The following is a 23,823-nucleotide window of genomic DNA, read 5'->3' on the forward strand; positions in this document are numbered from 1 at the left end:
ACAAAAGTACCAGGAGAAGGGCATGATAGGACCCTTCTTCGGGAGGAAAGAGAGACTTTGAGTGTAAAGAAAAAGGTATATACTCTATCAGACTGAACTAGCACTTTACAAAAAGCATCCTATACCTAACTTATGTTATCAAAGGAAATTGATATGTTTAATGGTTAATCATATTGTTAGGATTGCAATTAGTGTGGTTACATTTTTGCCATGCAGTGGCTAGGCTCAGGTCTAGCTCTTTCGTGCGTTCTGTCATTGATGTCCCTAAGACTACTATTCCTTTTAAATAATAAGGGCCTCATTTATGAAAAGTGATGCATCGCTGCGAGAAAACAGCGATGCCTCACTTTTCATTGCACCCTCCTTGCGACACCAATGATGCGTCATATTTCCAGTATGACGCATCATGTCGCAAGGAGTTACAGATACGTCAGTATTTCTGAAGTATCTGTAGGTGCAAAAATGACGCATTCCTGGAGTGTGTCACAAAGTGACGCGACTCCAGCAGTCGGTCATTACACACGGGCAAGTCCCATGTGAAATGTACCTGCGTCAGTCTTATGCCTGCCATGTGGCAGGTGTAAGATATTGACGCATTTGTGTCCTAGAAGTGGCGCAGTGAAATCTTATAGATTTCACTACCTCACTTCTACGACCCTTTCTTGCGTGGGAACGCCCCCCTGCATACATTATACGTGGCGTAGGTATAATGTGGCGCAGGGGTTTACAAAGTGACGCATCTACCTAGATGCGTCACTTTGTAGATATGGGGCAACAAGGCTCATTTGTTACGCCGCTGGTGCGTCACAAAAAGTGACGCACCGGCGGCACAAAAGAGATGCAAGGGCTCATAAATAAGCCCCTAAGAGTGGTTTTTCAAGAGGATTGCATGTTAAAATATGCCAGTGTTTTGTGATGATTGTCTTCACTTGGTTAGAAACATTGCTATATGCGCTCACGCAAATGAGATATTTATTTTCCTCTTTCTTGTTGTCTGTTAATAGGGCCTCTATATAGTTGTTCCATCCATGCCCTTTTCTTTGCCTTCTGAATAAGGCATATTCACTCTAGTGATTGTCTATGAGTGTCTTTTCTTCTGTCCTGCAGTGCTAGATGTCTGAGCAGTTTCGTCTGATCCTCAGGGCTATGCCACTACCATCCTTTATATTAGCCTGTATTCACCACAAACAAGCATTTGCAATGCAATAGGTCTTGCACTTGCCAGAGTTTGAGCTATTGGCATTGTAAATGATAATGTCTTTTATTTATGTTTTAAAAACCAACACATAACTGAAAAGCATTGTCATTTACAATGTCAAAAGCTAAAACTCTCAATTGCGAGACCAATTGTTTTGCAAATGATTGTTATTCGTAGCATCAGAAGGTGAACACATATCCAAATATAATATATATGTAAAATTGACCCCAAATGAGGCCCTTACTGTTTTTCAAAAACCGGCAAGGAGAGGAGCATTGCATTCCCCTGATTGCTGCCATAAAATAATTCCTGTGGACTTGTTTATTTTTCATGGTGCGCTCAGCAGCCAAATGTACATGACAGGACCACCAAACTGTTAATGAACTTAGGGAACTCATCCATACTTGAAGCCAAAGAAATGTCCTCCTTTGGTTATGTAGGCCCGTTGCTGATTAGGGGTGAAGCTCCCCGAAAATCACTTCACAACATGGTTGTTTAATAAAACGTAAACTTAAATGACCCCAAAGAGTACTTTAGCAGCCAAAATTGTCCCACATTGAAAGAGAAGCTGTGGGCCCACTGTTCGAATCACAGCGTAACCTTTACACTATTGTGTGATCCTGGCAAAAAACATTTCAACTTCCTGTGCACCATGTCCCTTTCCTAAAACAGGAGCTCTCAGAAATAGAATAAAAGTCCTACTTAAGCACCAAAGAAACATGCATCGGTAAATCAAGCCAGTCTGACTTTTTGTCAGGGGAAGATTTTGGTAACAGTTGGGCGATTTTGTACGTTTTGGCACCAGCAGCCCAAGAAAGAACAAGAGAAGAGGGAGGGAAATTAGGAAAAGCGAAAAAGGAAGTAAGGAGACAAGAGTGCTGAGGACAGATGAAAAGAAAGAAAAAGCAGAGGAAGAGGAGGACAATAGGATGAGAGAGACAAAAGAAGAAGTAAGACACATGAAAGCGGAAAAGAGAGAAAAGGGGTAAGATTAGGACATGGGAGAGGCGAAAGATGGGAGAGAAGAGAGGAAAGCTAGGGGTGGGATGAAAGGATGCATAATAGACAAAGAAAAAATGGACTTGCTCGTTCTCAGGCTTTCTAAAAGTAGGTCCAAGTGGGGGTATTTATTTTTTCTGACTACTCTTCTAAGCGCCAGTTGGCACAGGTGAAACCCTTTGGCTTTGCTAATGCTTGTTTTTTAGGCTGTACGCAATTCCTAATTGCGTAACATGAGGAGCATAAAGCAAGCACAATGAAGACAGATTAGAGTGGAATTCACAGAGCTGTCACACAACGGATTGACGCAGAGGGAACAGAATGTGTGGCATTACACACATTAGCACTCGCGGGCCCCCTCAATTCGGTGTGAGGGTCAGCTCCCCGTACACCAGCCGCCTGGTTAGCCTCGATGGAGACACCGGATGCCTCAGACGAGTGCCACTGAAAGGGTAGACCGGTGACCTGGCGAGAGACGCACTTCACCTCAGCCCGCTGGAGCATGCGTCATCATTCTGAATGAAACAACAAAATATGTGACATGAACATCCGTTCCTGAAGCCTGCACATTTATCGCCTCTTCGGCCCTGTGCTTTAGAGTGAAAGCTACGAGGAACACTCTGGCCTCTCCTCTGTTACTCCGCGCGCTGTGTGCACAGCAGTCCTCCGGCCCAACACTACGCTGCAAGTATTACAACTCTCTCTCTCCACACTATGCGGCCGAGATTAGGCGCCTAAAGTGACAGGGTCCAAGGTCAGGACTAAAGAGGATTACACAAGTCAGGAATAGGTAGGGTGACCAGATTCTCAAATAGAATAGAATAGAAAGGAGGACGCGTGTGACAGGAGGCAATAGACTGCTGACTGCTGTAAAGTGAAAGCAAATTTGTGTGCGTGCTTGGCGGGGGCGGGGGAGCGCATTCCAGGCGGGGGAGCGGACCCTTTGAAGTACGATGCCAAACGGATTGCATGGCGGCACGATGCACGTGATTGTGCGCGTGCTCGCCATGCAATCCTCTTTTGGGAGTACTTTTGGGAGCCCCTTACTATAGACTCGCATAGCGATTGCTACGCAATAGCTAGGGGAGACCTAAAAACTAATACTGGTGGTGACAAGAAACGTCCCGTTTGTCTACGCTCGGAAACGCTATTGCCAGGAACTACTGTACCCATAAGCCCTTGCAGCAATGACATCACTCCGTCACTGCATATGTGCGCAGGGCCCAAACAACCAAATGACAAGGAACACAAAAACTGGGACCTGACCACCAGTTTGGTGAGGAGCCGGTAGCAGAGCAGAATTCACAGTAGGTCTACTTCTGGCATGCTACCCTTGATGAAGTAAGAAGAAGTTTCGGGGGTTATAAGCCGTCGGTTTACTGAAATCTAACATATCCTGCACTTCTCTAACTACTTTTACCTTTGCTGTTTAAAAAAAAAGGGAACTCAGCACCTACCCCATTTGATGTCTTGATTACTGATTACTATAGTGTGTGACTAAAGTGGCATGCCCCCCAACCTCCCATGTGGTAATATAGGATTCGCTGGTTGAGTAAGTGCTTATTTTGGGGAAATATGCACAAGAGCCTAATGAGACACAAAATTCACCATCCACGTTTGCTGTGTATTGAGTTACTACATCATTTACTCAAGACGCACTTGGGGCATATTTATGACATTGTCACCCAGTGCAGCACAGCAAGTCACCTTGCTGCACTGCACTGCGTGACAGAAAAAGGGCAGGAATGCGCCATATTTAAAAGAATAAGGTGCATTCCTGCTTTTTCCCTGTGCCGTTTTGACTGCCTAGAGTAGACCAACTCATGACCCCTTGCACTATAGTGCAAGGATGCCTGAGTTGCAGAAAGGATTGTTATTGTGCAGGAAGGGGCACCTACCTGCACAAAAACAATCCTGTGAGGCATATTCCTATATCTATACAGAATGAAGCAAACACAAGGAGATGAAGGACAGAGCGCTGAAACTTTTCAGACGGGTCAAACCCCGAAACCGGTCCTAGGATGCTTGTTTCCAGTCCAGAGAGGACCTGGCCTGGCAGTTTGGGCTGGACTGTTCCCATTGGGCGCAGGGTCAAAACTGATTTGCATATGGCGGGGTTCAAACTGGAATGGCACATAGAGCAAAAAAACGATGGATTTGGACCCAGATCTCTGTACTAGGGTGAATGTTTGACATTGTTCTGCATTCTGTCCATCAATTGTTCTTTTTAAATTTGTCACCCGAGTGAGATGGGTATGCCCAGATGTGGGTCCCGTGCTCTCCATGCCACTGGAATCAAGCTATCCTGGCTGATAAGGGTTGAAACCCCGAAACTGGTCCTAGGATTCTCGATCCCAGTCCAGGGAGGACCTGGCCTGGCAATTCAGACTGGACTGTTCCCATTGGGTGCAGGGTCAAGACTGATTTGCAAATGGCTGGGTTCAAACTGGAATGGCATGGGGAGTAAAACACTATGGACTTAGGCCCAGATCTTTGTACTACGGTGAATGTATGAGATTGTTCTGAATTCTGTCCATCAATTGTTCTTTTTGCATTATACAGAATGCAGCACACCTAGAAAGAGGAAGTAACGAGGAGAAATACATATTTCTCATTGTTATGCCTCTCCTGGGAAGGCATGACTTTTTGACGCATTCCCAGATTTACCAGTTCTGGTAAATCTGGGACTGAATCAAAAACCATGAGAGGTGCATAGGATCACCCATGCAATGCCCATGAAACTCCTTCCTAGCACAGAGTAAGGCCACTCAGCGATTTGCACTACTCAAGATTTATGGAGGCACATAGGGCCACTCAAGGTGGCATTGCGTGGCTTCATAAATCTCATTTTTGAGTTGCGTTGCTCTTGCACCATGTTGCGTGCTCATTAATATGCCCCTTGGTCTTTTGACCATGTTATCATTTGATCTATAGCAAAACTCCACTGCATGAATGCATGTTAACCTGAGTTATGTGGCTTCAGCACTGCGCATCATGCAATGAGAATGTCACAACTGAATGTTACATGTTGGTGAATTTTACTTTTGTAACCACACTGGATACCATTATCATGATAGACGTTCTCTCTCCCAAGGTAGGAATAAAGGCTTAAATACCGCATTTTAGTGATAATATCTCATTGATGCAAGCTTGAGTTTGTTGCATGTTTTGTCTAAACCAAATCTCTATTTTAGAGAAAAACTTTGGGCAGTGTTGGTGCCCTGATTAAAGCCCTGTACCTCGGAGGGTTTTGTTATTGGGGCTGAAACATGTCAATCAGTTATTAAGGTAATAGGACCATTATATCCTTACCCCCAGATAAATCTTTCAATCATACCTAAACACCCACAAATAGAGGGATATCTTGGTGTTTTTATTATTCTCTGAGGATGTCGGCTCAAGTAATATCAAAAGTTCTTGCTGGAATATGGTTGAGCCCAACCTGGCTTTTAGAGACAAGGATGAGACCTGATGATGAAGCATGCCACTACTAGAGTGCAGGTCTAACAAAGAAAACAAATTGTTTTCTTTGACAGAAGGGTGATAATCGGAGGACATACCGATTTCCTCAGAGAAAATAAGTCAGGTATGTAAAACATATAGAACAATGGATATAGCATACAAAACCTACAGATAAGTATGAAGCATTTCACATTTATTGTGTACCTGGCTCATTAGGAGGTACCTTAGATTTAGACCTTAAAATGAGACAACATAGGGCCATGTTACATACAGTGCCACGGGGGAGCAAACACGATGTTCACCTGCTTTGTGCACTACTGGGACACTGTGTATTTTAAAAGGCCATAGATGCTTGTGTACTTTTCTGTAATATAGGTGCGCCGGCGATATCTCAAGGGGGTGTTGCCTCATTTGCAAGGGGTTCAGCCTCATGAAAATGAGGAAAACACTTTCCCTCTGTTTGCAGTCAGTGTGCCCCTCTGGATGGATGGCCCCTATGGCTACCCCAGACATCGGACTGTAGATAGGTGCAGTCACTCACTGCAGGGGGATTTCGGACACCTTTTGAAGTTCAGGAGGGTGCAGCTTGCATACAGAAAAATGGAGCGGCTGCCTCACACATCTGACTCGTATTTCGCTAATGCACAGCTCCCAGGCCAGGTGCAAGTTTGCAGTTGCCCTGAGTGCAGCGCATTGATTGTACAAAGACGTACTGTCCATGTTTGGACCAGCACACTTGTTTAAAGGTGTGCCATGGCGCAAACAGGAAAAGTGTGCTGGTTACATATCAAGGACCATCTTTGGAATTTGTCTAAACGATGAGGGTCCTGATGAAATAGCTTCATCTTATAGGACTTTTCGATTATGTAAACATGAATGTGTGTGAGTAGTAAAGCAAAAAAGCACAATTTAGAAATAGTTCTTTACACTCTATTAGAATAACATTCAAGTACTTAAAGTTCATATTTCCTGCAGCAGACAACCATCCTTCCAACTTCACCAAATAGGGATGTGTTGAATATTTGGGCAACACTGAGATTAAGTTAACTCGTTCCGTGCTCATGACGGAACCACGTCGTCATGAGCCACGGTTGCCGTGTGCTCATGACGGAGTGGTTCCGTCATGTTGCGGCCGTTGGCGGCCGCGCCGCCCACGCGGCGCTAATTCCCCGCCTGTGCGGGCGATTAGCGCTGTGGGCGGAGTCATGACGGAACCACTCCGTCATGAGCACAGCCCAACCGTGGCTCATGACGGAGTGGCTCCGTCATGAGCACCGCGCCACCGCGCTGCCCTCCGCAGCCCCCAGCGCTGCGGCGGAATTTCCGCCGCAGCGAAGGGGTTAATGAACATGGTACAGCTATGCCCAGCTGAGATTCATAAAGTATCTGGCATGGTAGTGCACACCAGCGTGCAACAATTTTAATCATTCTGAGATAAAAACAACATTTTGTATTAAATTCTACAAATGATAGTGCAGATACTGGATTATGTGGAGAGGGCAGAACATTACCATGTACATCGAAAATGTACAGCTCCAAATTATTTTTCAGTGGCCTAACTTATTATCAAGCTTTTCTTGTTGCTACATTAATTTAAAATGTTGTAAATGTGTGAAAATCCATATGGTGGTGATAAGTTAGTTGAACTAAAGAGCCCATATTTAAGTATCTAAAAATGCAAGCATTTCAGATGTAAATTCAAATTAGTAAAATAATGAGGGCAAACAGTCACAGGGACAAAGTCTGGAAAGAAACATTTGGGAGGCTTTTTTCCTGTGTGTATTATGTTTACACTTTCACATTTTTAATAGAGTGTCTATATTTTGTTGTATCTAAGAGATGCTTGCTTATAAGTTTTTAGTTTTTCTCTACTGATACAATTATGTCCTCCAGAGAGGCTGGCGTGTTCTATCTATCTGTACTGATAAAGTCTGAGCCTAGTTGTCAAGCAAAGGAGTTCTGTACATGAGGTGAAGTGGTGTACAAGACAGAAATGCAAGAGTCCTTGTTTCGACGTAGTAGAGCATTCTTCGTATGTATCTAGTGTTATGACTCCAGCTTATAGCACTATTAAAACTCTATATTGGATTGGTGATCAGAGAATAGAGTTTTTTTATTTCTCTCTTTAACCTCATTCTTAATACAGTAAACCACATGTAACCTTGGGTAATATAACTGAAGGACCATTCAAACTGCTGTGCCCATAAAAATGTTCAAAAACAGTTCTTACTTTTCAACATCTGTAGTTTCTCTGGCAAGGAGAACAGATCTTTCTTGCATGGAATGTTCTCTATGAGAGGCCATGTCTTCAGAGTCCTGCCACACTTGACGGGAAGGCGAGTCCTCATTCTAGTAAAAAAGAAATGCAATTCAAATAAGTCATTTTCAAAATTGGAGATGTCCTAGCCATACAGGGCTAAAGGACAAAATCTGAATCTTTATAGGTCAATTCCCATCACGGTGCTGTTGTGTGAGGAATTCACTAGCTAACACTCTTACTGAAACATTTTCTTACTACATTTTTCAACAAAGCGAGATATGTAACCAATCTTAAAAATAGTAAGCGGTGCTATTTTAAGATGTACACCCCAATGATAACTCCACTCTTTTAGATACACTTTAAAAAAAAAAAATTAAAACCTTTTTTGTTTTTGCTTTTTATTTTATAAACTAAAGCAACACTTGTTGTCACCAACCTTCCTGCATTATGGAACAGTGATAATTTAGATACCCTAAGTAGTTACTTATGACAGTTATGTATGCTGCCTAACGGTTAAGGTATGGAAAGTTCCTAGTGTCAGGTGATGGAGTAGAACAATAAACAAGCTCAGATACCAAAAAGAGAAGTGACCCTCAGTCACACATCATGATTTGAGACTTTTCGTGAGACACTGTTTAAATAAAACCTGGTGGGTGAGAACCTTTTTGGTAAGTGCTGCATTTTGAAGCATGTTAGGCTAGTAACATTGAGAAAGCTGGATAGGATTATGTGGTATCTTTCTTTACAGGGGTTATCTATATTATCCACAACAGGAAATTTAGGAGAAAATAGTGAAATAATGTTATGCTAAATAGCAAAAGCAGCACACATACAAAGAGTAAATAACTAGGAGACAAAGATATTTCTCCTCGTTATGCCAGCCGCAGGCAGTCACACCATTCTGGCGAAAGCCCATGTCTACTAGTACGTGCACATGATGCCCATGAAACTACCAATGGAACGCCTACCTGATGCAAAGTAGTACAAGACCGTGCAATATGCTGCCTTACAATACTTTTTTTTTTTTTTTTTAAGAAGGCAATCCAAAAAACATTTTGTTGCTTCATAAATACCACAAAGGATTTTGCCTCTGGTCTACATTAAAAAGGTGATACACACCTGGTGCAAAATCTTTGAAAATCAGGCCCTTTGTTCTTGAGGGGTAGATTAAAGGTGAGGATTAACGTTGTTTGGAGGACTGGTTTTTCCAACACTACATAGAGATATGAATGGAATGGATGGAAGTGCTAGGGAATTTCACATCCATTTGGTTGTGATGTGAGAGAATGCTCCGGTTACTTACCGGTAAGCTTAATTACTCCGAGTATAGTCTTCCTCGCCACATGACTAACAAAGTGAGATTCAGCTCCACACCAGAACCCTCCAAAGCAAAAGTTAGCCTCCCATCCCTTCACAATATGGCCGACTCATACACCCCATGACCACTATAAGAGGCGGGCTGGCCCAACCTTACAGCCTGAAACTACCAAGCCCAAACATGAAGCTAATAGGGAGGGACGGGAACTCATGTGGCGAGGAAGACTATACTCGGAGTAATGAAGATTACCGGTAAGTAACCGGGGCATTACGTCCTCGTTAGTCTTTCTCGCCACATGACTAATGAAGTGAGCACATACCCAAGCAAAAAAGCTTCATGGCACTCAAGAAACCACCACCAAGGCGGAACAAGATAACCAAACATAACTTTAATCCATCGTATGAAAAAACAACAGAATAAAAACACAGACCAGCCATGGGACCAATCAGGGGATGGCAGAACCTGCACTCAGAACAGCCCCTGCAAAACCGCCAGGAGGAGAGCCACCCAGGACCACCTGGTAGTGTTCCATAAACATGTGTGGCGACGACCAAGTTTCCGCCCTGCAAATCTCCTCAGTGAAAACACCCTTGAAAGAGACCCATGAAACAGAAACGCTCCGGGTGGAATGACCCTGGACATCCCCTGGGAGGGCAGAACCCTGGGACATGTAGGCCAGTAGGATAGCCTGCTTCAGCCAGCGACTCAAAGTAGACACAGAGGGCTTGTGCCCAGAATGCACTGGACCAAAGGTCACAAACAAACTGTCACACTGACAAAAGGAGGAAGAGGGGAATAGGTAAATCTCCACTGCACGACGGACATCCAGCAAGGACAGAGAGACATCCACTTTAGGGGAAAAGGAAGGCAAGGGCACCTCATGAGAGCGGTTAGCCAGGGAGGGAATCTTGGGCAGAAAGCGGGGACACTTCCGTTGGAGGTAGCTGCGCGCTTTACAAGCTTCCATAACATAACATAACATGTCGCAGGACCAACCGGTCCGGTAAAACCCGCAACAAAGGAGAACACCGAAGAAAGGACCCCAACTCGCCTATGCAGCTACCAGAGACAATGGCCACCAAGAACACCACCTTGAAGGTGAGGAATTTAAGATCCACAGACTGAAGGGGCTCAAAGGGGGGACACTGCAGGGCCCGCAGGACCAAAGGAAGATCCCAAGGAGGAGCCAGTCAAACAGCCCGAGGCGGCTGCAGGAAACAGCTCCGCAGCAAGCGAGCCACCAAGGAATCCAGCCTGTCCAGGTCCGGACTGTGGAAAACCGCAGGGCAGCCCACTGAGCCCTCAGAGTGGAGGAAGCCAACCCCAGGGAAAAACCCTTCGCCAGGAAATCCAGAAACCACATGGGGTCTACTGACACAGGGTCGGAACCCTGCAGCCCGCACCAACGGGAAAAGGAGGACCAGTGACGGGAATAGGACAGCAAGGTCAAAGACCTCCGGGAACCCTGCAGCAAGGCACCCACCCCTGGAGAATACCCCTGAGCCAACAAGGTCACCCGCTCAACAGCCAAGCCTGCAGATGGAGCAGGCGCATCACCGCCCCGGGGAGTGGAGGACCCAGCAACGGGAACGGGTGATCCGGAATCGGCCAACAGTCTTGAACCGCCAGCTCGCACAGGAGGGGATACCAGGAGCGGCGAACCCAACCAGGAACCAACAAGAGCACCAGGGCCCTGTCCAGACAGATCTTGCAGAGGACCCGAGGAATCAAAGGAAAGGGGGAAAAGGCATACAGGAGACCCTGAGGCCAAGGGAAGGACAGAGCATCCACCCTCCAAACCCCCGGACACGGATGGAGAGCACAGAAGCAAGGCAGGAGAGCATTGCCTAACTCTGTGAACAGGTCCACCCGGGGAAGGCCAAACAGGTCCACCAGACGCCGAAAGACCAAAGGAGTCAAGGAGAGGGCACTCAACGGAGGGAACACCCGACTGAGATGGTCGGCCACCACATTCTCCGACCCCGGGAGATAAACAGCCCTGAGAGACAAAACCGTCCCCTCCGCCCAGTACAACAGTTCCCGGGACAGCAACCACAGGGGGCGCACCCGGCAATTCCCCTGGTGATTGATGTAACTCCTCACCACCTGGTTGTCTGTCCGAACCAAGACATGATGACCCTGGAGAGAGAGAGCAAATTCCCGGCAAGCCTGCAGGACCACCTTCATCTCGTGGATGTTGAAGGAGCAGTGGGACAGAAGTGGGCCCCAATGACCCTGAACCGACCAGGACCCCAAGGTCACCCCCCAGCCGAGGTGACTGACATTGGTCGTGACCACCCGGGATGGGGAGACCAGAAAGGGGAGACACTCCGAGAGGTGGGAGTCCACTAGCCACCAGCCCAGGTCAGACAGAATCTGGGGGTACACCAGGACTGAAACTTCGTAGTCCCCAGAGCAGGGATCCCAGAGAGACAAAAGGTGATTGACCAAGGGTTACAGGTGGAGGCGGGCCCATCGGAGACCAGTGATGGTGGCAGACATTAACCCCGAAACCTCAACCACAGACTCACAGGCGCAGACTCCCACCCCAGAAGAGCCCCCAGATCTCGCCACAAGACGTTGCGGCATTCCAGGGGCAAGAACACCTTCCCCGGGAGCATGACCAAATGGCCCCCAATGAAGACCAAGTCCTGGGTGGGAGTTAGGTGAGACGTAATCAGGTTGATCAGGAATCCGTGGGCAGAGAGAACCTCACAGACCCTCCGGACGTGCAGTGTCCCCTTTGAGAAAGAAGAGGCAGAAATTAACCAGTCATCCATATATGGAAACACCCTGATCCCCTCCTGGTGGAGAATACCCACCAAGGGCACCAGAATCTTGGTGAACACCCTCAGGGCAGACGATAAACCAAAAGGAAGTACCTGGAACTGATAGTTGCAGACCCCACGCAGAACCGGAGAAAAGGCTGAGAAGCCAGGTGGACAGGCACATTGAGGTATGCATCCAACAGGTCCAGTGAAGCAACCACCTCACCCTGACCAGCTGTGGCAGACTCTCCTGTAGAGAAATCATCTTAAACTTAGTGTGAGGAAAGAAATAATTCACCCGCTTTAAGTCCAAGATAGGCCAAAATTCCCCAGACACCTTCCTTACCAGGAACAGAACGGAATAGACGCCGAAACCCCTCTGAGACGGAGAAACCGGCCGGATGGCCCCCTTGACGAGTAGATCCTGGATGCCGGCGAGCAAGGACACCCGTTTGACTGAAGAAAAAGGCAGCGGGGTAGCGCGGAAGGCGTCCAGAGGAGGAGAACTGAAGGTGATGGATAGACCCTCTCTGACGATTTGAAGAGCCCAAAGGTCTGAGACAGAGGATTCCCACGCAGGAAGGAAGTGGCGGAGTTGTCCGCTCACCGTGAACCCACCTGGCGGGGCCTGAAGATAGTAAGGACTTGGACGCAGAGGTGGAAGCCGCAGGCTGAGACCGGGACTTAGAGAAGAAAGGGCTGCCCCGGCCGCGACCCCTACCTCGAAAGGGCGCACCGCCCCTAGCCGTGGATGAGGTGGAAAACTCCCTCTTAGGGCCCGGGAAGCGGGCCTTGGAAGACTTGAGGGGAGCCAGCAGCTTTCGGTCCTCAGCCGACTTCTTCACCATGTCCTCCAAAGAGGACCCGCACAGCTTCGCCCCTGAGAAAGGGATCTTCATCAGCAAAGCCTTCTGGGCAGCCTCCGCCTTCCAGTGGCATAACCAGATCTGCCGCTGGGCTTTAATAGCGGTGCCACCAGCCATTGCAGAGGCCCCCAAGGTGTGGAAGGAAATGTCCGACAGGAGCCGAGTCTGCTGCTCCATCAGAGCCAGGGTAGGAACCACATCCGCCCCCTGGTCCAGTAGGTCCGCCAAGGACTGAAAATCCTTTAACAAGGATTGCACTGTGTAAGACAAGTAGGCAGAGGCCCAAATGGAAAAATTGGCCGCCGAGTAGGCCCGCTTGGCCGTGGCCTCCACCCGCCTGTCAACAGGGTCCGAGGGAGAGGCGTCCTCAGAAATAATGGATCCCTCCAAGGAAAGCCCCGCCATCAGAGAGTTCAACTTCAAAGAGGGAGAGAAATCCTTGGCAAAGTCCTGGATGGTGTAGCGCTTCGCCAGGTACCTCGGGAAGGCTCGTTTATCAATCTCCATCCACTCCCCCTCGATCACTTTCTTAATGGAGGAAAGAAAAGGCAGTGACTCCGGCTCCTTGCGTTGGTACTGCAAGAAGAAGTCCTCTGAGAGCTCCTCAACTGCCGGAGCCGGAAAAGCCAAGTTCTGTTTGATGTGCAGGACCACATCCCGCAACTCTTGACCCTGGACATAACGCCCCCGGAGATCCTCCTCCTCCCCCTCAGCATCAGAAACCGGAGGAGGGTCCATGCGAGGACGCTTAGGGGAAGAGGGACCCTGCCCACACTCGCGCTGCACAAAAGCAGCCGCCACCGCAGCCTGGATCATATCTTGAATAGACTGCATGGAAACAGCCTCAGCAGGAGCCTGGGAGGCTGAGCCTGCCCCCACAGGGACATTCCCCTGCTCCATGGCCAGATAAGCAGCAGACACGGGAAACCACAGTCACAGAGGGAGGGAAACCAAGACTGATAAGAACGACCCCCGAGTAATAAGCAGGCAGGAATGGGTGGACCAGCCGCCGAAATTGACCGGCAACACCTGTCAGCACGGGAACTCTGCGCTGACAGGTGGCACACACCACCTGGACCGCGCGGAAGGCAGAGAGCCTGTATGCCGTGGAGACCCAGTAAGTGCAAGGGTCAAACAGCCGCACAGCACCGCAGCCACCCGCCGCAGTGCCTCGATGGGCAGGCAGGCGGCACGAACAAAGGGAACAAGCGCCGGACCCAGAGCAGGGACGCGGGAACCCTGAGTGGGCGCAAAGTAGCAAAGTCCCATAGAGAGCCGTATGCAGCAACACAGAGAGGCAAACGAGCGGAGGCGCGGCAGAGCGCCGGCCCCCACCTAAATCAAGGCCCCACCGCTGCCGGGACCCCCCCCTCTAGAGGGTTACACAGGGGAGCCGACCCCTAACAGCAGCTGATGCGGCCGGTGAATCGCACCCTGGCCGCCCCCCTCCTGTTAACCCTTGGCTCGCTGCAGCAGAGCCTAACAGACCTAAACACACCGGGAGAAGGAAGGGGGGAAAAGGTCCAAGATCCCACGGTCCGCTAGACCAGGACCTACAACCCTAGACCCATGTACCTGCTACAGCAGGCACCACCTGCCTGACGGCGCATCTGGAGAGTAAACGTGCGCAGAACTAAAAAAACAGGCTGTAGGGTTGGGCCGGCCCACCTCTTATAGTGGTCATGGGGTGTATGGGTCGGCCATATTGGAAAGGGATGGGAGGCTAACCTTTGCTTTGGAGGGTTCCGGTGTGGAGCTGAAGCTCACTCCGTTAGTGATGTGGCGAGGAAGACTAACGAGGAGGTAATGAAAAGTGAAGACTTGAATACTGCCTGACCAGATGTCATGTGGTTAAGCATAATTAGTGCTAATGGTGTGCTTGACAGTTGATTGGCTTAGGTGCATGAGGAAATGAGTATGATGGGTGTAGTCAGTAGGAGGTGAGGGTAAACCCTGTAAAAACCTCTGAAGAGATACTTTGATGTATGGTTCTAGTCAGACCTCTGAAACAGCCTTCCAAAGCCTTGTGCAGCATCTCCTGTCAGTTTCAGTCCTTAAAGGTAATTGTCAAGTGAGAGCTGAACTTAGGGAAAGAGTTTTTCATCAGTGAGGCACATCTTCTACCTGGGCTCTGATTTTGGAGTGAGCTACCTCAATGAAGAGTTGCAGAGCTTCCTGGTGTGCAGACCAACACTTCTATTGTGGGCTGTTCTTTGAAAAATGTTGACTGTGGTTCTTCGACACTTGTACCACGAGTGTTGTTAGTAACATTGTAACATCTCGATCAGTCACATGTATATATTGCCACTGTAAATGGCACTGGTGCACTGAATGCTCACTCTGTTCTCTTGTACTGCACCGTCACTCAATAGGAGCACCTATTGATTCAAATTTGCTTTATGTAGTTATTTCAAAATGTAAGTTATTGTGCAACAAAGTGTTTGGTTGAAAATAAATAAAATGGTGGGAAAGCATATAAAATGAGGAAGGTTACTTCTTTCTAGTACTACTGCAGTGGAAGTCAAGGTCTACACTTCCCCCCTAAGGACACCTTTTTTCTTATATTTGATTACTGTACCCAGGACACTGGGTTGCCCCTTTTGCTTTCTTAATATTGCAGTGTACGAGGGTGGAGTGTCTCTTTTAGTTGAGTTTAAACAATACCTACTGCCAGAACTATGGAGTTAAGTCAGAGGGGCCACTTCGAGGTGCCCTCGGGGCCACTAACTGTAGCATCTAACATAAAGTAAGGAAACATGTCTCAGTGAAGGATTACATTTAACTCTAGTAAACTGCAAGACTCAAATATAGAACGATGTTACAACTTCATCCACTCTTGGTTGGATTCCTAATCACAGGCACCCGCTCTGGATGGTGCTTGTGTCCGTGGTCCGCTCCACAAGAGCTCCTGTGGCAGTTGGTATCACACTGTGCTGCTGACAATAACACTTAGGGGCATATCAGCAAGAACCGGAGATAATTATCTCTCAGCGTGCTTAGCGCGAGGATAATCATCGCCGGCTAACGCTGATTTTTATCGCTGAGATAGCGTGCTATCAGCTACGCTCATCTCAACAGCGATAAAAATCAAGGCGCAAACTGCCAAATGTGCGATTATCACTGGAAATCCAGCGATAATCGCACGACGTTTGGCGAATGCTTGCTGATAGGGCAGGGACAGACTTAGCCATGATATCCACCTTCCATAGGAAAGTAGCGATAACCGAGGTTAGCGCTACTTTTCTTATCGCTCTGCAGGTTAGCGTGAGGCTTGATAATAGGAGAAATGTCGCTTAGCGACATTTCTCCCGTTATTCTAGGGAGGAACGCCCACTTTGTATCTCATTAGAGATGCAAAGATGGGCATTAAGGGAAAGGGCGCTGAGGCAAGGATTCAAGCGATAGCGTGACCTTGCTACTAGGGTGATACAATTATTGCCGCTTTCAGGATGAAAACAGCCGCTAAAGCGGCGATAATTGTCTTGCTGATATGCCCCTTAATGACCTACTGTGTCCTATTGAAGGGCCACTGGTCACAGCACTATTCGCTCCACGGCCCAATCTGTGCCAAGAGATACAACTGTGTTGGGATAGGTCAGATTTGTTTTATTCGAACCTACCATTCACAAAATGAAAAATAAGAGGGTTGTTTAGGTCCCTTCGTGTCTTGTATTTACTAAAATATTTTTGCCTCTATTAGTGCATAACAATATCACATGCATTCATCAAGCCGGGGGCCCATATCACATGTATTCATCAGGCTGGGGGCCCATATCACATGTATTCATCAGGCTGGGGGGACCCTTTTCCCTTCAATTTACTAAATCTTGTAATCTAGGGTCTTCTGTAATTTGTGTAAGGAAAATAAAAGCAATACACCGATTGCCAAAGATAAACAGGTGTGGGATAACTTGAAAATTTAAAAGGAAGTTAATCAAATAATGACAAAAGCTAGCTAAGCGGTTTTCAAATCAGTTCATTCCCGAAGTATCAGGTACCCAATTTTTCATTATTCAGTTTCGAAATAAACTAAAGCAGACAAGGACTATTCTCAACCCTCTTTCCGTGCATGTACCCTTAATTGTACACATGCCCGCACACTCCCGCAGTTAGATGTTTGTGGTTAATTACGCCAGCCCATCCTCAATGGCATAAGTAAGTATACTAGCACATGAACTACACCGCGGTTTAGATACTTCATATTTATGGCTATGGGTTTTATGGTATTTTTTTTTTATTCTGTTTGTATTTATTTATGTATATTTTTTACCATCTTATTGGTATTAATCCATATTTATTTTGTAAATAAATGAAGTCATAAAATTGTGTACTCCTACCTTTATTTAACAGATAAACATTCACTCATAATTTGATGTCTTTTGTATTTTAGCAAAGTACACAACCAAATATAACAAAACAATACAGGTAGATATTTGCATTATACTACAAATATATTTTGGCAAATGCCTGCCTACGTTTAGGGTAATCTCATCCTGTTTTAAAACTAACTCCCCATGTTGTCTATCTGCTCAGTTGTTAGCCTGGAATTCAGGCAAGACAACAGGGAGAGTCCCTCACAAGAAGCCCAATATTGCCTATTTTTCCACTTTTAAAAATAAATGCAGACAGGAAACACATTGGTTTCTATTTATGAGTGCTATTAAGGCAGTTTGCTGTAGTATGTCTCAAGGCCCTAAAGTAAATGAATGAGCCTAGCACAGTATTGCAGTAATATGTAATTGAAAGGGAACAAAGACTGCTATTAAACAGATTCAGTATCAGACAAAAAAATCTCATTGGTGTGAAACCTAAACCCAACACCAGATTCAGCACAATTTCTTAAAGTTACAAAATGTTTTTCCTCTGTCGGTGTGGCATTAGTTCAGTGGTTTGATTTTACTCAATGAGGAAACCACAGTCGCAGTATGAGTTCTGCAGTAGCTTGACATCATCTCTCTGTGGAAAAACTTATCACAGTCCTGTGAGGGATTAGAAAGCGTGGGTGGCGGATGTCCTATTCATGATGGGCTGACGTATTTAATATGCTGTGTCCGGTTCTTTCAGACGCAAGAACCTGTAATGTGTACTAACTACACACAGGTCAAAATGTACCTTTAACCCTTGTCAATCATTTTTACGTATTTCCTAATCCTTATCTGATGTTCTGTTAAATTAAAAAGAAGTCAGTTAAGCAACAGAAATTATCTTACTTTTTTTCTATTTTAAAAGGTTTATGAGGCACAAAGAGGAATTGGAGCTTTGCGCTGCGAGACGCAAATCTTTTTTCGCTTCTGACATTTTGAAAAGTTTACGGTTTTGCACCTAGCAAAGTCTGCGAAGTTTCTCGGTTCGCTTTGGCCTTGTTTGTGCGCAGTTCTTTTAGCGCGGCATAATGGCAAGTAGAGATGATTTTCCCTTTTATTGAACTGAAGCAAATAGTGCATCTTTTGGGATCTTGTGAGCGTATGCCGTCAAGATTTGTGCCAGGTAATACCTGGTGTAACTCATGTGGGCAAATGGTGCAAAGTCTGGGTTTGCACACCTCAGAAGATAGGAAAATATGCGCAATAAGTACTTATTCTGCAGTCGGACAATCAAAATGGTGCATTAATTGCACACTTACCTACTGCACAACAATACTGAAAATTGCAGGTGCACAATTAATTCATTGAATTGGTGACTTGCAAGTCCTTACAATAAAGTATGGCAGGAGGTTCTTTATCCTGTATGTAAAGCAGGGATGGCTAGGTTATTTGGGCTATGGGGCGACCCCACCCAATTTCCTGCATCATAAACCCGCTAATTTTCTAATTACTATTCTAGTCATATAATATAATAATATTATATAACATAATGTATGTATATATTATATAATAGTACAGCCATATAATATAATAGTAATTTGAAAATTAGTAAAGCTTTGCTGGCTGACATTTTCTGACCCTTACTTGAGTGGGAGTCAGAGAACCAGACACTTTTCACTGGCACATATGCAAGTGCGCATGTACCATCCTTCAACATTTTGCCGGCTAAACCAGGATTTACCTTAAACCAGCTCTAGCCTGCCATTTTTCATGGCCGCCTCTCTACAATCATAGATGACGCTCAGTGAGTGTCACTTTTTAATGTAGTCGATGACACTGTACCTTTCAGCCCGGGGATCCATCTGAATCCTTCAGGCTGCCTATGTAGAAAGCCTGGCAAGGGACAGTCTGTAACCATGTGACGTGGCATCATCGGAGTCATGAGCTCTGATGACTCTGCGACGTTGGATGACATGCAGTAAACAGCTGTGCATGCACAGTGTATCTGTTTAAACAAGTTTCTGGTTTCACTTTCTCCTTGCTGCTGCTGTGCCTCTCATTTGACAAGATCTGTAGAGAGGATACACCAAGCCTGGGAGAAATGGCCCTGAGAAGAAGACTGCCTGTGCCTCATCTTCCATCTCCGGTAACCGGGCTCCCAGTGCACTGAATTCAGGGCAAGTATTCTGGCCTCACCAATGTCAAATAGCACCAGCCGCCACTGATATAAAAATGCAAGAAATAAGATTTTAAACACAAGTGTGTGTGATAGAAACCCCAAAAATTAAAACTATCTTAAATGTTTTGTTTACTGCCTTTTGTAGTTCTCAAAATGTCACCCAGATAATCCTAAATCGCACTGGATAAAGTTATGTCTCCAAGTTTGATCCCCTGAGGAAATGTACTCTTGAGAAGTGCCATTGATGGTAGCGTTTGACCTGCTTCTAAATCGTCACTTTAAATTGTGTACAAGCTCATCTGCTCTTAATTTGCAGAATTAGCTTCCCATAACTTAGAAATGTGAAGATAAATTATTGAGGAGGATGTGAAATTGTTTCAATTCACTCTGAAGCCTCATATATTACAATGATGTCATAGTTGGAGCAGAGAAAATGCTTAAGCAGACTCGCGTTGTGACCACTGCCCGTGTTGGTGGTAAATGTCATTTGGGCATTCAGAGAAACCCACACCTTAAGTGTTATATTGCAGAACCTGAGAAACATTTTAATGACAGGAATGAGAGAACTTACTGTGAGATCCCTCACACGTGGCCCAAGATGCTGAGTCTGTCGGTTTCCCAGACCTGCTCGATAGAAATGTCGAACAAGGAACAATAACTGATTTTACTACAACACATCTCCGCTAATGTTAAGGTGCCCCTGTATCTATGAAGAATAATCATTTTATTGGAAAATGTGACAACCCGTAAGTAAGGGTGCTGTTCTAGTTGGACATCATCGCTATTTTGACTCTAGATAGATCCACTGCTGGAAAAGGACTGTAGTTACGGTGAGATCAAACACTTATTATGGACATGATGAAAACACAAATTGTCCGTGACCTGAAGGAGACATTAACCGTGTAACTCAAATCTCTGCCTGGACCATATCTTGATGTGAGCATAGACTAAGCTGAATTTGAAATAAATAGCTTCAGTCCCAAATATACCCTCTCATAAAAATAATCATTGGATAATGAAGGTTTGTCATTATGTCAAATTCCCAAATCTTCAAATCAACTGCATACCAGAAATATTGTCCGACATAAATATTGCGTCCTCAATTTCAGTTACATAAATACCATCCCATGGGGTGTAGTTCCTCGATTATTAAATCCACTAGCGTGATATTTTTGCAAATAATTTTTTAGTCAGGAGATTCAAGTCAGACAATATTTTGACAATGATATTCTGTTATGTTTCTAAGTTAATAATTCTTGCTAAAACGCAAATTCAACAACAGTTTCTTGATGCTATAAGACTAAAGTAACGAAAACGAGGCAGAAAGTCAAACAAGCACATAAAGGTCTTTCTAAGAGACAAACAACTGCTGAAAAGTCAAACTAGCGTGTATAAACCTGTCTAAAAAGCCATATTTTAAGATGACGGTCAGATATCTGTTTTTTAAACTCAAGTAATCTGGTAGGGAGTTCCACAACAAGGGGTGCTGAACTGAATAACTATGGCCTCCCATACATAGCTTCTTATATCTCGGAATCTCAAGAAAGTGGGTGCTGGAATATTTTAATCTGCACGAGGGAATGCATTTAGTAACTTTCTCTTATGGGAAACGCAGAATCGCATCTTGCAGAGCTTTAAATATAGTATAGTAGAGAAGGTTTTAAACTGAACCCTTTGCCTAACGGGTAACCAATGTTTTAAAGTAGAAGTTATATGCAATTTACTGCAATGAATATCTTTTTCATACATACCTTGCAATGTCTTTTCACTACAGCTACATTCAATCCATGTCAAGACACAGCTGATGTTAACAATAGCCAACAGTGATTAGCCAAACTTCAGAAAGGGTAACAACCCTAGATGTTGTGCACAAGAGAACCACCTGTTTGTTGATGCTTTATGGTCTGAGCTAAGCCTACAAAACACAAACATCTAAAAGACACCATTGCTTATTGCTAACTGTTGAGGCACTTTGTTGGGCATAACCCCAGAAAACAATCTCCAGCATGGGACATCTTTTTGTGTGCGTTTGCAGGGTGTGTTACCCTTTGGTCTGTGTTTCTACTCCTTCGTTCCGAAGAGCTGCCTCGACTGCTGCTTTCGTCAAAACTCTCCTTTCCAATATCAGGCTCTTCAGATCTCCGATGAGACTCTAGCTCCTGGCGCTGTATGTACTTGGCAATTTCCTGGAAAAGTAGCAAATGAATTAAAGGGCGATGAAAAAGGGAACATGTCCAACACTGAAGAGAATGACACAATTTGGCTTCATACAAACATTTTACAGTAGGCTTCAGAGTTGCCTATGATCAGTGCAAAACCTAGAAGCCAATTTCCTTGACATGTCCCTCAAGGAATTGACCCAGCTTGACATTGCCAAGGAAATTGTTAACATCAATGGAAAAACAACTAGCGTTTTTTTCGGTTGGGCCATGTGGCAGCGAGCAAGCGCTGCTCGCTCTGCGAGGCATGCAGTAGTCTAGTATGCTGTGGAAGCCTCGCCTGCTCTCCGCCCATATTTTTGATTGGCTGGTGTCACTGTCCTTGGTAAATGCTGGATTCCGATTGATAATGAGACTTATTAGTCCCTCCATGTTACCGCCCTGTCGCCATTTGTTACCTCCCTTGAGGACTGGATCTTTTTCTTGTGGTGTGACACGGTCTACTTCATAAGTCGGAAAGCACAATTTTTATTTTTATTTGGAGCGCGGTCTGCTTTCACTTTAGCGGCCATGCTTGTCTATTTAATTAATTTTCCGAGCGGTGCGAAAGGGAACGTTTCTACTCACTAATCTAACAAGCATTTGCAATTAAATAGGTCTTGCATTTACGTGAGTTTCAGTTATTGACATTGCAAATAAAAATGCCTTTTATTTTTGTTTTCGTTTTAAAAAAATTAATAAAAGGCATTGTCATTTAAAATGCCAATAGCTTAAACTTGCGTAAATGCGACACCTATTGCATTGCAAATGCTTGTGTTTTTTTAAGCAGCACGGCTGCCCCATAACACGGGCGCCTGCTTTCAATCACTTTAACCTGGCATTATCTTGTGTCTTTTTCAACTCCGCCTCCCCCAAGTAAAATGGAATTAGAAAGGATTAGCGAATTAAGTCATGTGAATTCCAGGTAGCACATAATCGTGTGCCAATGGGCTGAAGCTGACAGCAGCACAAATGTGTTACGTCATCTGTACTAAAGCCACCTTTTTTTAAAAAAGCACGCTTTGCAGTCTATCCATGATTCTCAGAGAGATGACCAGACATAAATATGCTCACTGTGACGTCCCTTGCACTGCTATTTGGGATGAAAATAAGCAGAGCCCTTTTTGTTGGTTTCCCAACTCCAAAACTTTTTCTATTGCTGTGCAAGAAACACTCTGGTGCCTACGTTTCAAAGTGTCTATGTGGTGGAAAAGGAGACCAAGACCCAGTGCAAGGCTCTCTGTTGTGACTAACTTGCAATATTTCCCCAGGAGCATTGCACAGATATACTCAAAAACAAATTTAAGGGTAGGGCGAAAGTTTTTCAAAGATGTCTTTGCGCTGGTGACCACACAAAGTGCACTGTATTGTGGAAGCCCTTTCTTTCAAGTGCCCTGGCTCACTATGCAATCATTTGCAATGCACTAGGTCTCACTTTACTGAAAGTATGAGCTATTGGCGTTGCATTATTATTTGCAACACCAATACCTCAAACTATCAGTAATGCGAGACCTTTTGCTTTGCAAATGCTTGTTTATTATTCATATTGGCTTTCCATTCCAATTATATTTTAGTGTGGTTTCAATGCTGACCTGCACCGATTGCGTTTACTGATACCAGACAGTCGTTTAGGAAAGGACATAACACTAGAATGCCCCTAAAAGTTAATTTAAAATGTCTAGTTTTTCAATAATTTCAAGCAAAAGTATACGAGAATTACCATTTCCCCGGCATTTCCTAATTTCTCAGGGAGAACCCAGGGCTCAACATATTCGTGTTAACCCTGCTCACAAGAGTTTCCGGTGCCCCCAATATTAGAAACTTCGGGGAAGGAAAGTTTACTGGTCCCAAATCCAGATTGAGAATCTAAAATGGCAGTGGCCATGTTCATAGTGGATGAACAGCTACATAAAGACTAGTAAGAGCCTCAAAAAATGTCCGATATAGCTACTCTAATATAGCAGAACCTATGCTGCACTGGTGACTTTATATTAGACAAAGTGGATTGTTTCAGAAATTGCTGAGATGCAGATATAACTGCACAGATGTAGTACTCTATATTTTATTTGCAAAGTGAAAAGACTTGTTATTGTATCAAGCATGGAAGAAAGTGCGTAACCCTCCATGCACTACACTTCATCTACATCGTGGATTAATTGTTTATTGGAAGAATGTAGAGACATTTGTGAAAACAAACAAAATGAACATTACTGTGAATTAACATTGGGAGACAGACAGCCAATCAGAATGCTAAATTTGCAGGCTGTAACT

The 23,823-nt window shown here is 45.2% G+C and overlaps 1 protein-coding gene across 2 annotated transcripts in view; it reads right to left on the reverse strand.

The window, feature by feature from the left end:
* LOC146867869 (uncharacterized) overlaps positions 1-23,823 on the reverse strand; it is a 587,713-nt gene that overhangs the window by 63,338 nt on the left and 500,552 nt on the right. For both annotated transcript variants that reach the window (XM_085608579.1, XM_085608578.1), the window contains 2 exons: positions 21,400-21,540; positions 7,890-8,008 (listed from right to left, as the gene is read on the reverse strand). In XM_085608579.1, coding sequence (XP_085464705.1) covers positions 7,890-8,008; positions 21,400-21,540 — 260 coding nt within the window. The remainder of the gene's footprint in view (positions 1-7,889; positions 8,009-21,399; positions 21,541-23,823) is intronic.

The sequence above is a fragment of the Triturus cristatus genome, chromosome 1_2 (assembly GCF_964204655.1).
Source record: "Triturus cristatus chromosome 1_2, aTriCri1.1, whole genome shotgun sequence".
Taxonomy (NCBI): Eukaryota; Metazoa; Chordata; class Amphibia; order Caudata; family Salamandridae; genus Triturus; species Triturus cristatus.